A 15118-nucleotide genomic window follows, 5' to 3' on the forward strand; every position below is an offset into this window, starting at 1 on the left:
GAGAAAGTGTATTTTCAGGCCTTCAGACTTTTCAAGACAAGGTCAGTTCAGTGATTCATGTAATAACCTCCTGCCCTTTGTCATGGACACTCTTGGACAATCCCTAGATAATTTCATTTCAATTTACTGAACCATAAGAGTTTGTTCTGAAGGATTCCATCAAAGCTAAGTGTTCAAGTTCTACAGAAGCAAACATATAGTTATCATCCCAAATGTTGACCCCTCATTCGGAATTGTGAATATTTGAATGCTAAGGGAAGTATTTCTCATGTTCTAAGCCCTGGTCTTACCTTTCTCTATTAATGGTTGACAGGTTCAAGAGAGTAATTGTCTGGCTACTCTAGGAATTTTTGCATTTCTGGGAAGAAAAACAAGATTATTTTTGTTTGGAATGGGAATAAAGGATCTTGATGAGCAAGTTAAGGACTTTCTCAGGTACATCACTCTACATTTTTTTTTCTATAACCCTTTTAAACTTCTCAACTTTATCCTTAGACTCCAGTAGGTTCAGTGCTTTGATTTCAGTTACTTTGAGTGTGGTAGCCTTTTCATTTACCCCAAGTTTTCTTCACTCTCTATGTATCAACTTTTCATGGAGGTCAGTTAGTTTTGACACACTTACAATAGGGAAGGTAATATATGAAAATATTCTAATATTCAAACTCCCTTTACAGGTAGTAGCTGATGAAATTGGATGGCTTGATTTTTATGCTGCATTTCCTTTCGGATTCAATCAAGAGAGAAGGAGGTCCAAACAGCATGCCATCCAAGCAGAGAAAAAGATTATTTTACATATTGTTTTTACGGTTTGCTATGATGTTTTCTCTGGGTTTGCACATTTCAGTAGTTCAACTCAATAGCCCTTAAATGCAGACTTGTTGGCATTCTTGCTCCGAAGGTAGTAAGCATAATCTCAATTTTAAATTTTCTTTCTTGGAGTTGCCATGATTGTTGATTTATTTTACTTTTTATATTTTTTTTTCAGTCAGAGCCTGCTTACTAGTTGTTTGGAAGACTACTGGGCTGCCTATGATAGATCAGGGTATGATAATGCTGATTTCTCAAGCAGTCAGCTACAAAAGATTGCAGAAAGAAATGCCCTTCACCAAACACAATCCACTGGAACCAAAGACACTACAAGTTCATCTCTAACCTTGGATGCACAATAGAAGGTGACTGACTTAATGGCAAGGAGAAATCCAGAAAAAATACCTCACTCTGGGAATAAACTGAGCAAGGTATGAGTCCTCAATGGATAGATGAACCCAACAACAACTGTGAAACACCATTCTGAAATTATTCTTTGTAAATAAGTGACTGCACTACACAATTTTAGGGAACAATTACAATAATTTGTTGTTGGCAGGCTAGCTGCAAAGTGGGGACAGAGACAAGAACTTTGGTGGAGGCAGGAAGGACAGCTGAATCAAAGGCTCTGCATCAAAATTTACTCAGGAAATCCAGCATGAAGTTGATATCTACAAGCTCTGTAAGTCCAATGATCATCTGACTCGATGATTGGTAAAAAAAAACCATGTCAAAGTTCAGATGTTAATGCTTCAAATTGAACTGTGTTTAAGGATATATGGATGGGCACTCAGCTGCTTTTCATAGACATCATGGCTTCTCTGGAGCTTTTGCTAAAGCAAATGCATGGCCGCAGGGTTACAGAAAGGGAAAGAAAGAAGCTAAAACAAACACTAGCTGATATTGCTTCACTTATCCCAGTTACAATTCTAATGCTACTCTCTGTAATCACCTACTCATCAACTCTTTATTCTCCAATTTTTGGTCTTTCATCATTGGCTGAAGTAGCAGTTGGCTTTCTCTTTTCATATCCATGTTTGTGACTTTTGATAAGACAAAATGAATTATAATTGCCATAGAAGACAATTTATCTAGGCTTGCATCAACTGTGAAAATAATTATAAGAGAGGTACTTTAAAATCCTTTTATCATTTTCTGTGATCCAGGTATTTGTTGTAGGGCATGCAGCCATCTTAGTAGCTATAAAGAAGTACATGCCATCCTTGGTAATTCTTGTCACCCTTTCTCTTTTCATATCCATATTTGCATTTTAATATTTTCCATTTCCACAGGATTGCACCTTATCATGCATTATGAATGGTCATAAATCAGTCGTGTTTGCGCTAGCAGTTTCTGATGGTGTTCTTTACAGTGGGAGTTGGGATGGAACCATCAAGCTGTGGTCTCTTAATGATCATAGTCCTTTGACAGTATTGGGGGAAGACACACCTAGAAATGTGATCTCAGTTTTGTCTCTAAAAGCTGACCACCATATGCTTCTTGCAGCTCATGAGGACTGATACTTAAAGGTTTCTGATTCTTGAACCCTACTTAGTCTACACTAGAATTGGTAATCTTCCAATGGGGCATCTGGTACATCCATGGAAAATAAAATAATCCAGTTTTGATTGATGTGGGCTTTGAACTCTCACTTTAGTCATGTAAAATAGAGTAGCCTCCAGATTATTAATACAAAGAACAGAAAAATCAATTATCCTCATTCTGAAATGATCATATCTCTTAAACACAATACCCTGGGTAAAAGAAAAATGGATGCATCCCAAATGGTTCCAAAAACAATTTGATCTTTATTTGCAGTGCGCCCCGTTGCAGTATTATGAAGTCACTGGCCAAGAGAGGATTGGTATCTACCAAATTGCCAATGCCTTTATGTAGAGAACCTATTGTGGGTTTACTAAATAGTTTCATCATTCATTTGCTTTCTTCTTCACTTTTTTCTAGATATGGAGGAATGATGTCTTTATGAAATTCATACAAGCCCATAATGGTTGTTGTTTTTGCTGTTGGCATGGAAGGGAAATGGTTGTTCACAATAGGTTGGGACAAGAGTGTCAATGTACAGGTACATTTGCAAAATGGTGTTTGCTTGGCTTATAAGCATAATTAATGATGGATGCTGTAAAACATATTAACACTTTGAAGTTCTTTTTAACCTTCAATTCTGTTTTCTCTTTCAACTTTTGGTTTTTATTTAAATCTAACCTTGAATGAAAGGTTTGTTGCATTTGCTCAATGAATCAGTCTCATGGCTCTTTATTTGTAGGAGATATCAGGAGATGATATTCAAATAGAAGCATTGCCAGTTGGATCTATTGCTTCCGACTCCGCCGTAACTGCACTGTTATACTGGCAAGGAAAGCTTTTTGTTAGCTGTGCTGATAGAATTATCAAGGTAGGCTATACTTTTTACTTCGGTTTTTTTAATGAGAGACTGACTATCCATAGACTTCAATCTAGAAAACTTCTTGTTACAATTACAGGTTTGAAGACCCCATTAGTTGTTGAAATCTAAAAAATAGTCTACTTGTGCGAAGAATTTGCTTATAGAAAACTAACTTCAAGCATTCTGAGCAGAAACTAGATCATTTTAGTTCTGGAATATACGATGTTCAATGTACCATCTCAAGAAGTCATTCTATTATTGAATCTTTGTTTAATTTCACCAGGTGTATTCTGGGCAGTGATGGAAGCATCACTTAAGAAGATGTCAACCAAACTCAATACATTGGCGAAGCTGCTAAGGGTGATGGGTCCATTGCTGAGATGAAAATGGGGGAAGGAAAAACCTTGGTTTCCACATTAGCAGCCTATCTCAATGCCCTCACTGGTGAGGGTGTTCATGGTATGTGTTCTATCCTAACTTGTTTGAAATGTGGTTGTTGCTTTTATGTGTGCAAATGAAAGTACATGAAGCTGTTAACATACTTCAAAAATAGTGTGTAAAATTCAAGCTCAGATAAACTATTATGGCAGAGATTATCAAATACAGTGGTTTTGCTTTTAAGTTGCTTAGATTAGTTTTGCATCAAGATTGTCCAAATTAGATTGATTTGAAGTAAATAACAATTGACAGTTGAGACCTAAGTAGAAGTCAACCGATTGATAATGTCAAAATCATATCCAAACCTCCAAAGCAACAAGTTTAAATAGACCTGAGCTGCAAGAGTATGGAGAAAAGTCCAAGTAACCCTTCCAAGCTCTACTTTAGTCACAGGATTAGCTGATTTTCCCTGAACAAAGAATTAATGAAAAAATTTAGCAAGAAAGCCAAGTCTTACATAATACCATATGATAGAATAAATTCCCCAAGTAGATGCAAATATGAATAGATATCGGTATTACAACACAAATCAGGCTCTAAGAATCTTATATCTGGTATGTGTAGATGGTTTCACTGAATCATCAATTTTTACATTGCAAGTTCAATGTAGCATGATAGAAGTACCAAACCGAGAGAGATGCCATAAAATGGGGAAAACCCACTTGAACCAACAAACCAGTCACAAAAAACCAAACATTAGACAAGGTAGTAGCTAAGGACCTTTAAGGTAGTACCTAAGGGATATTAAGGTAATACCTAAGGGCTCTTAAGGTAGTACCTAAGCTACAGCCCCAAAAAACCAAAGGTGAACCACTTGAACACATATGAGAACCACATAATGGCATGGTATAAGGGTCACAAATGAAGACCTGAGGCTTGGGAGAGGTTGAGTTGAAGTTTTGGTAAGGTAGTACCTAGGGGCCCTTAAGGTAGTACCTGAAGGCCACTAAGGTAGTACCTAAAGGCCATTAAGGTAGTACCTAAGGAACAGTAGCAAAAAACCATTGGTGGACCACTTGAGGACTCAAGAGAAGCATATAATGACATGGTCTAAGGGTGACAAAGGAAGACCCGAGGATTGGGAGAGGTTGAGTTGAAGTTTAGCTAAGGTAGTACCTAGGGTCCCTTAAAGTAGTACCTAAAGGCCACTAAGGTAGTACCTAAAGGCCATTAAGGTAGTACCTAAGGAACAGTAGCAAAAAACCATTGGTGGACCACTTGAGGACTCAAGAGAAGCATATAATGGCATGGTCTAAGGGTCACAAATGAAGACCCGAGGCTTGGGAGAGGTTGAGTTGAATTTTAGCTAAGGTAGTACATAGGGTCCCTTAAGGTAGTACCTAAAGGCCACTAAGGTAGTACCTAAGGTACAGTCCCTAAAAAACGAGACTACTTCCCAAAATTACCTTCTAAAATATTATTATTGAGCCTTAACTTGAGGTGGGTCATTGGATGAATGGTTCTATAATTGAGAAGTGCTGACCAAAATCATCAAATCAATTTCGACCCCATATGTAAAAGAGAGCCTTTTTTTTATCTACTTTCCCAAAAATACACTGGAATGTTGAATTTAAATGGTTTTCTGTTGGTTTGATTTGGGGATGAAGTGTTGAATTTAAATGGTTTTCTGCTGGTACCATTATTATTAATTTTTCCTCATAAAAGGTGAAGAAGAAGACAGGATTACTCCTTGAAGGTGGAAATTCGTACCAGTAGAAATGGTCTTCTTCTTCACCTTTTCTGAGAAAAAATTACAGGATTACTCCTTGAAGGTGGAAACCCCCTGAACGGAGATCCACATAGCTCATGTTATGTTTCCTCTAATCGGCTTTTTCTCGGTTCAGATTTGAGTGCTTATTACATGGAATATTTTGAAGACCAGTGGCTGCTTACATGGAACCGTGGTGGCTGCTGACAAGGAAAACAAAAGGGCTATTTTGGAATAACTTTTTGAAACAATATTTAGTGCATAAAGCCCATATTCCACTTTCTATGGGTTTCATTCCCATATAACCTTCAAATGGGCCTCCCGAAACACAACTCCCCCTATTTATTATGTGATATAACATTTTAATCGTAGTTGAATCATTAATAACCTCATCAATAAATCGTGATCTAATAACTTTTTTGATTCAATCATCGGTACTTTTCGAAACTCTTAAAAAAAACCTAGATCACTAATACATCAACACTATGTTTTATATATTTATTATGTGATATAATAGTGGAATCATAATTGAATCATTAATAATTTCATCAATAAACCGTTATCTAGTAATATTTTTTTGTTTAATGGTCGGTTTAGTTTTGAAAACACTAGGGAAAACCTAAATCATAAATACATGAACATTATACGTGATATAGAGATGATAATATCGTAACATATGATGTGAGAGTATAAATATTAAGATCATATAAAATTTAACTTGTATAAACAAATAAAACTAAAAAAATACACATTGCACATTACCATGGTTGTATCCAAAATTAAATTACATTTATGACATTTTTCTATGACCAATCATTTTATGTCACGTCAGCATGGAGCGGGTTCGTTGACCTCATATCCTCACTTTCCCGCCATGAACCGTTGGAATTTCCTTTCCTCCCCACAAGCATAGTGCAAGAATGGCTGCCTCCAAAACCCTAATGGATTATCTCCAACCCTCCAAGCGCCTAAAAGTCTCCACCCCCACCACCACCACCTCCTCCTCCTCCCCCAAAAGCCTACTCCTCCCTGTTTCTTCTCTTTCCCATTCCCAATCCCAAGACCCCCACCAAAGCCCTCCTTCCTCTCCCTCCTCCACCCTCACCGCCCACCAAAAATCCCGGATCGAATTCAACAAATTCCTTGCAAAATCCAAGAGAAATCTCACCATCTGCTCCCAGAAAGTCTCCAAATCTAAAGGTACTCCATTTCTAGGGTTTCTGTTTGCTGGGTATTTGCAATGTGAATGGTTCTGATGTTGTTGTTGTTGGATTGCATTAGCTGAAGGGGTTGGTTTTGTGGAATTGGAGGACCTCTTGGTGGAAGAGACGTGGTTGGATGCGCTTCCTGGGGAGTTTCAGAAGCCCTATGCCAAGACGCTCTGCAGATTTTTGGAACGGGAGGTGTGCGGCAGTGGCGTGCCCATTTATCCTCCACAGCACTTGATCTTCAATGCTCTTAACTCCACGCCATTCGACAGAGTCAAGGCTGTGATTATTGGACAGGTAACATGGTCTGTGTGGAAATGATACATGAGGTGAACCCATACTTTTTAGACTGATTTAGCTTTTGGTGATTGAATATAACTTATTGATAGATTTTTTTATGAGGGATTATGAGCTGTAGTGACTAAAATTGTGTGATTCTTCACCTACACAAATGCTCCTTTGTTCAACTAGTCTGTTGAAACTTCTCAATAAAGTGTTCATGTGCAGTTTAGTTGGTAGCCATGAATGGGATTATCTGTTGACGCATGTGAATGTTGGAAACCATGCTGAATAAAGGATGAATGTTAGATTAATTACATTTATTTAATCAGGAACTTCACGTGCTTTACGTTATCGCAACACTGTTGCACACAAGAAAAGATCTTTTGTTTTTCACTGCTTTCAAATTTCTGAACCAAACCATTACTTCCATGTCAACTTTTCTAGCAAAAGGTTTGGAGTTTGTCTCCTGTTTTTTTCCCAGTATCATCCATTTGTATCTCCAATGGTTCTAACTTACTGAACGTTGATAGTTTACTTTCCCAGCCTTCTCTTGAAATCCCATGAAACTTAATTGAATGATCTGAGCAATCTGTTTAACATCCAGCCTTTCATTTAAACTTTTTCTTTTATAAAAATATGCTTGGTGATGGAATTAAAACCATAACTTGGTTTTGCAATCAATCTAACTTCATATCTGTTATTGTTGTAATTTTTTATGGTTTCTTTTATCAGTCATTATTTGCTTATAGGAAAATGTAGAATTAGACCCAGGTATTTTGTTTTTCAGGATCCATATCATGGCCCTGGTCAAGCAATGGGCCTTTCATTTTCTGTGCCAGAGGGGGTGAAAGTTCCTTCAAGTCTGGTAAATATATTTAAGGAACTACAGCAAGATTTAGGCTGTTCAATTCCATCTCATGGGAATTTGGAGAAATGGGCTGTACAGGTAAAATTATATCTGAAGAAAATGATTTTGAATGTGTTTCTTGCTCCCCATCTTTTAACAATCGCTTCATGTCTCTTTTCATTTTTCTTGTTGATTTATTTTGGTTTTTATCTAATTAATGATCATCTATATATATATAGCCAAAATTATTCTTGGAAGTTGATTTAATATGTTGTGCTAATCAGTAATCGGATATAAAAGTCAGAAAAATTTAAAACATATCCTGTCAAAAAGTATGAGTTTCCATTTCAAGGTTTAAAAGAGGGATGCACATGTACAAGATGTAGTGGTACTGGGTTGTTCTTGAACTATGGTTAGAGGCAATCAAATTGCACAAGAGATGGTAAGATGGAGGGCTTCCAAGTGGTTTGAGCTACTCTATGTTACACATTTAGGACATAGATTAGAAACATAATACCGACTTCACTCTAGCAATCCAACAGCTCATGCAATCAACCTGAAAAACTAAAAGGCCAAAGGAAAAAAATACATCCATGTGTCTTGACTTTTAATCAACTTTGGTGACAATTGTCTCATTTTCCATCGAGGTTTTTCTCGTCCTTCCTTATGAATATATTTGGTTCTTGGAAAGTTTGAGGGAAAGAAAATAAAGAGGAAAAAGAGAAGGAAAGAAAAAGGTAAGTAAAAATTTCTCTCATTTAGTATCCTTGGAAAATTTGAGTTAAAAAAATAAATTATGAGGAATACACTTTCCTCAAACTTTTCCTACCTTTTCTCAAGGAACATGGAGACGAAAATCTTTAATATTTTCCCTAGTCTTGTCTTTAGCCTTTTCCATGATATTTAAGTATAAGAAAATCATTTTCCTTACTATTTTTTCCCCTTTTCATAGCAATTTCCAGGAGCCAAACATAGCCTAAGAGAAATCCGAAGTCAATATATTTTTTGATAAATGAGGATATCTAACCCAATTTTTTTTAACTATGAGGGCAAAAACTCAAAATGTAGGAAGAAATGAAGCCAAATCAGGGTCTCATTGCTGATACTGGTTGAATTTTGAAGCTTCTTGTTGAAATGGGTCTCCTTTTGTAGCGCCTCTGTGCTGCGTGCCTGCATGCACACAAGTGCACACAATTATAGCAGCCCTAGCTCTTTCTCTCTCTATTTTGTTTGCTTTGTCAACAGCAAGAAGACAGTTGTCCTTTTTTTACCCTATGAGTGGCAACAAAGGTTTGACGGCTATGTGGATGTGAGAAGTGTGTTTCCTCCTTATCTGGATCTCATTTGCAAGAAATTAAAATATTTGGTCCTGTCTTTATATCAAATACGATAATCTCATTTCTCAGAATGAAATGCCATTCCCCAGTTTAGATGCCCAAATGCCATACATGTCCTTTGGTTCTTGATTCAGAAGAAAATCACACCTTTTTTTTTTTTTTCCCATACAAATACTCCATTTGTTTTAATATAATGGACCTTTTCTGTAGACTCTAAAAATACTTGCTGGGCAGGTAGAAACATAATAAAATAGAATTATAAATTAAACCCTAACAATTTATTGCTATAGCAGTGTGAACACTACTGGTATAGAGATTCACTATGCATTCCTATGGTAATATTCTATAGTAATGCTATGGCATCTACTTGTTAAAACACGCTAAAAGCTTTTAATTTGAGGACCTAATTACTTGCTACATCTACTAAACACCAATTTCTTTTTCTTGTTATCACATTACTGCTGCTCAAACATCATTTTACAATGATGGCTTAAATTTGAATTTGAGGTTTAATTCTGAAGATAAAGAAGCGTTCAAATCCATGAAGAATCATGTGGCTCAAAAGGGCATTGAACTGGAAGTTAATAGATGCTATTAAGTATGAAAGCATTGTAAAGACAATACTTGTATCCTGTTATTCACATGATGTGTGCACTAGTCTATTTGGCTGCCCTTGGAAAGTCTTATTCAAGTGGTGGGATCCTGTGTTAAATATAAAGCATCTACAATTCTCTTTTGTTCTCTCTCTCTCTGTCTCGCTCTCTTTCTTTGTGAGACATTGTATAATTGCAATGCATATCTTATATGCTAAAGCAATTTTTTAGCATTTTTTGTGTCAGGTTAAAAATATCTTATAGTGTCTTTCCTACATAGAATCATGAAGCATTGGCATCTTCCAAAAATATCATCTGACATCAATCACTATTATTTGTAGGGTGTTCTGTTGCTCAATGCTGTTCTTACTGGTAAGAGTTTCATTCAACCTATCATGAATTGCATTAGCATCCTATGAATGATTTTTTCTAAATTTTCCTTGTGAATAATTTTAGAATGTAAATTCAACCCATAAAAAGAAAAAAAAAAAAGAAAAAAGAAAAAGAATGTAAATTGCCCAATGGTTTGGAAATGGTGCAATGTTTTTATAAAAAGCTGATTGTTCCTATGGTTTTATTGTTATTGATATTTGAAGCAATGCATGATAAGAGATGAATGATGCCCTTTTAGCACACCAACATTCCAAATAGAAAGTTTCCTAATGGGGTCCTTTTTATCAAGCTGCTTATCCTGCAAACAGAATGGGACTTGTTAAACAACCAATTGAACCTGAAAGCTTAAGTTATTTCTGATGAAAAAGAATTGCTTAAACTATAATGGACCAACAATGTTAATTAAGCTGAAACATTTAAGGTTATCACCTCACATGCTTCCACCCCTTGTTTGTTCATGGGTTCAATAAATAGTGGAATGAGCAAGTGGTAAGGCTCTCGCTGAAACCTTACCCTTAAAGTAGGGTGCTGGTACCATGTTAAACTAACCTAAAAGTTAGGCCACAATGACAATGCATATCCAGCTGAAACTTTTAGGCTTATAGCCTCAAAGAGACTTGTAACACAAAGAAAAAGAATTATGAGCTTCTAAACTAAGAAATAAAAGATGAAGTAGATAAGATAGGCTAAACTAGCAGTGTTACCATTGTTCACGGACAAAAGAACCACTATATGTGCTTCTTACAGTTTTAAAATCAAGGGTAGGCTTCCAATTTGTTGTCACAAGACTTGCAACCGCTTTTGCTTCTTGTCTTTACCATATGTTCCATCAGTAGGAAGCTGAAAACATGATTTTTTAGGATCATATATGGGAAATCGTGAATGCATAATACCTTTTTTTTTCATTTCTATGTTGTAGTGAAAAAAAAAAAACCTCTGTAGTTGGACCTCAACAGTGATATCATGTTGAAGGTCTTTCTGAATAGATTTATTCTTGCTTTGGATTAGGGTAGTGATATTATTTTTTGTCTTTTAAATTTTCTTTTCTTGTAATCCTATATATATATATTTTTATCTCTTCAGTTAGGAGTCATCAAGCTAATTCTCATGCAAAGAAAGGATGGGAGCAATTTACTGATTCTGTCATTAGAACAATCTCACAAAAGCAAAGAGGAGTTGTTTTCCTTCTATGGGGAAACTCTGCTCAAGAGAAATCCAGGTACTTCATTTAGTAAGCTTGGTTTTTGCATAGAATTTGAATTTCTGATCGAAACATGCATCTAATCACTCCCAAAAAGGAGAAATCTCTCTCTCTCTCTCTCTTGCTTTCTCTCTCTCTGCTCGAGAGAAACCGAGGTGCTCCCTGTAGCAAGCTTTGTTTTGCATAGAATCTAAGTTCTCTCATTCCCCCCTGGAAGAGAAATCCAGATACTTCCTGTAGTGAGCTTAGTTCCTGCCTAAAATCTGAATTCTCTGAGCAGACATGTGCCTAGTCATTCTCAATAAAAAAAGGAAAAAAAAAAAGAGAGAGAGAGAAAAAAAGAAAAAAAAATGATCTCTCTCTCTTCTTCACCCATCTGCACGGACAGATACCTCTTTATGCCTGAAGATTCTTTTATTTTATCTCTTTCTGACTAGAGGTTCTGTGCCATTTTTAGGACATCCCATATGAAGCTTCTTGCTTGAGTGATTCATGTATCACCTATAACCATTAAAGTTTATGAATAATTTTCTTTTTGGTTCTGTCTCAGCTAAATGCTGAAGTTTCTTGGAGTTTTTATAATTATTTCATATTTTTGTTACTTATGCTTATAACAAAGATTTACAGGTTGATTGATGACACGAAGCACCACATACTCAAAGCTGCACATCCTTCTGGTTTATCTGCAAACAGAGGTTTCTTTGGATGCAGGTAATTTACCTTACGCTGAACATGATTCATATTTTGCACTGTTTATGCACTCAAAGGGAAGACCAAGTTTGGAAATCATGGGAATCCGCTAACCTTACTTGTATTGTTCTATCTCTCTCTCCCTCCACCGTTATAACTTAGTATTCAGTTGAGTAGGTAATAATGGAAGTCCATCTTGACATCCTGGTTTAATGTCAATCTCACACCAGAATACTGCTGCTGATCTGAATTAACTGTTATTGTATGTTCTAGTTCAAACAACTCTGCTCACCTCGAGTGTGTTTAGAAAGCTTGGATATCTTTTCTTTGGACCTGATGATTTTTTCGGTTTGATATAGATGAGTGCTAGGGGATCTATATCAATCTCTTTTTAGAAAAAGGATAAAAAAAAAAGGGGAAACTCTATGGCTAAAATTTTTAGCTTGGTTTAGAGGTCTATACCGAGAAAAGAGGAAAATTCTGTTTACAAATGAAAAGAACCGACTGCCTCTTCATTTTTCTATATGGAGGACACTCTTATGTCACTGATGATGATGCAGTAGGTTGTGGATGCTGTCAAGTCAAATACCTTTTCCAATTGTTCGAGTCATCAACATGTGTGAACTTGTTTTTCAGTGTGGTTTGCTTACGTGTCTGGGAAGCGGGTAGGTCAAATGAGAAATGCACAAATTTTCGTGATTGTCAAAGGGTTTAATTTAATGCAAATTAATAGCAAGGGAGCTAGAATATGTCAATTATGAAAAATGGTAGGAAATGTGGACTGAAATGCCATTTAGGTACCCTGTTTGGTATCATTGAAGATATAATAAATACGGTCCACAGTAGAATGCCAAACCCTCTACATCATTAGTGAATATGAAGTTTGGTTTACTAACACCAAGCATGAATATACCATTTGTAGTCCTCGTTGATATATAATACAACAAAAGCTTGTTTTATTTGCAAGAGCAAGAAACTAAATGATTTTCTGGACAGGCATTTTTCTCGCACAAACAAGATTCTGGAGCAAAAGGAAGTACCCCCCATTGATTGGCAACTTTGAGTCCCGCTTTGTGGAAGTCATTTTGTTGGTGGTGGGCAATCAAAGCAGCCCTCTGTGAAGCACTTTTGGTTGTGGTAAGACAAAGTTGTGAGGGTTATTTTTGTATGTGATATTTGGGTTGCTATGAATGGTTTGAAGCTGACTAACAATGCATACTAATTATCCACCTGTTTTGTTATCTTGTCTGCTTACTCCAGGCTCATTTTTAAGTGAAAGATACTAATATCAATGTCTGCCTTTTCTTACTATTTATTTTTTGATCCTGGGCTTACCGCATCTGGTGACTGGATGCCAGGCTGATTTCCAAATTACTTGCCATTTTGGGGTTCTTTTTTGACTCAAATTGTGTGATGGTTTTTGCTTCCTTCTCAAATGTGCAGTTTAGAAAGCTTCTGCGTGGAGGCTTTTTGTTATTAACCTCCTACTACAATACTGAAAGGTATAGTTTGATCACTATCGAAAAGGTGCTATGAAAAGTTGCTATCAATCAGATAAATGTTATGTGCACGTCTTCAGATTTCATGGACTCTCATTCATTCTCATTCCTGTTATTGTGTCTTGGTTTGGTTTCATTTCTTTGTATCATATGATGACGTGACGGTTGAGAAGGACGTGTATCTTGGTCTCAGTCACGTGAATTCATCATTTTCCTTCAAAGGTTCCAATTACAATTATTGGAATGTGTGAAACCATTTTCTTTCTTTCCATTTTTTTCCCCTTAACCTAAAAGCATTTTTTTCCATGAAAATATTTTAAAGTTAGTTTGGTTATCAAAAAATAAAAATAAAAATGTAAAAAAAAATAGTTTTTCATGTATTTAGTTATACTATGAAAAATATAAAAGAAAATAAAATATAATTAAAATTAGTTAGAAACTTATCAATTTTTAAAATATTTAATTTTTATATGGATAAGTTAAAATAAGTAAAATAAGTTTGAAGTAGTAAGTAAAAATAATTTATTCATTTTTAATTTATTTTTTATTTTTTTCCTATTTTTTCTTTGTATTGTCTTTCCTTTACATATTCCCTTAATTTTTCGAGAATCAATCAAGTGAAGGCAAGAAAATTGAGAGGAAAGTAAGAAGGAAAGAAAAAGTGAAAGAAGATAAAAAAATAGATTTAAATTTAATAAATTATTTTTATATGCTTCTTTAAAATCATTTTACTTATTTTCTTTTATTATATGAAGCTGAAATAATTTTAAAAATATATAAATTTTTTGATAAGTTTTAATTATATTTTTTTGTATTTTTTTTTTACAGTGAGACCTAATATTGGAAAACCATTTTCCTTCCAACACTTTTTTTCTTTCTATTTTCCATAACTAAACATAGCGTAATTTGATCCTCCAAGAGAAAATTGTTTCTCATTCCAATCTATAATCCAAAGGGTGCTCCATAAAAGCAGGTTTTAAGTAATGAAGGTATTTTTAAAATATGTACAAGTGGCTGAAGAGCAAAATTAAAAAATATTGGGAAAAGCGGGTTTTGACTTGCTAAGTTTAAAAAAATATATAAAAAAAAGAAATTCGATTTTTATAAATCAGTTTTATCTTCATCCATTTAAAATATTTTAAAATATATACATTATTTTTTTCATAAATGAGATAACCATTTCCTAAAATTACCTAGTTAGGTTAATTACATCAATTGACAATTTTTTTTTTACTGTAAAAATTGATTTGAGATCAATAAATAAGAAAATTTAAAAATTTAAAAATACAATTAAAAAAAAATTTAAGCTAAAAATCTTAAAATAAAATATTAACTTTCACTTCGCTAAATCAGATTAATAGAAAATATAGATTCAATGAAAGTCAAAAATTTATTTTATTTTCTAATTTTTAAGTATTTTGGTTTTAATTATATTTTGTTTTAAATGTATTTAATTTTTAAGTATTTTAGTTTTAATTGTAATTTTTATTTTAACATTTCTTATTTTATTGTTATGTCAACAAACAAAATTTTTATTTAATTTTAAAAAAAAAATGGATGAGAAGGTGAGTGAATTTATATAATACAAAAGATAAAATTATTATTAATTAAAAAATTAGATTTATTTTATTTCTCATCTCAAGATCTTGAAAAATGTTTTTAAAATGATTTGTATATGATATTATATAATAAAATTATAATATATTTATCT

The 15118-nt window shown here is 34.6% G+C and overlaps 2 protein-coding genes across 3 annotated transcripts; both read left to right on the top strand.

Moving 5' to 3' along the window:
- The first annotated feature begins 1143 nt into the window (after positions 1-1143).
- On the top strand, positions 1144-1862 carry LOC117914784. The gene is made up of 3 exons (XM_034830292.1): positions 1144-1238; positions 1367-1489; positions 1581-1862. The coding sequence occupies exons 1-3, from the start codon at positions 1185-1187 to the stop codon at positions 1848-1850; spliced, it is 447 nt and encodes a 148-aa protein (XP_034686183.1). The 5' UTR covers positions 1144-1184; the 3' UTR covers positions 1851-1862.
- A 4391-nt stretch (positions 1863-6253) lies between these two features.
- LOC117925820 (uracil-DNA glycosylase, mitochondrial) lies at positions 6254-13645 on the top strand. Of its 2 annotated transcripts, XR_004653059.1 has the most exons (8): positions 6254-6557; positions 6639-6862; positions 7635-7793; positions 9966-9996; positions 11101-11236; positions 11846-11929; positions 12905-13045; positions 13352-13645. XR_004653059.1 is itself a non-coding variant. In XM_034844949.1 (7 exons), exons 1-7 carry the CDS (start codon positions 6278-6280, stop codon positions 12969-12971), a joined length of 981 nt encoding a protein of 326 aa, XP_034700840.1. In that variant the 5' UTR covers positions 6254-6277; the 3' UTR covers positions 12972-13223. The 2 variants fall into 2 exon arrangements, 1 of the variants encoding a protein (XP_034700840.1); XM_034844949.1 differs by lacking the exon at positions 13352-13645 and having other exon boundaries at positions 12905-13223.
- Positions 13646-15118: the final 1473 nt, after the last annotated feature.

The sequence above is a fragment of the Vitis riparia genome, chromosome 1 (genome assembly GCF_004353265.1).
Source record: "Vitis riparia cultivar Riparia Gloire de Montpellier isolate 1030 chromosome 1, EGFV_Vit.rip_1.0, whole genome shotgun sequence".
In the NCBI taxonomy this organism is placed as follows: domain Eukaryota; kingdom Viridiplantae; phylum Streptophyta; class Magnoliopsida; order Vitales; family Vitaceae; genus Vitis; species Vitis riparia.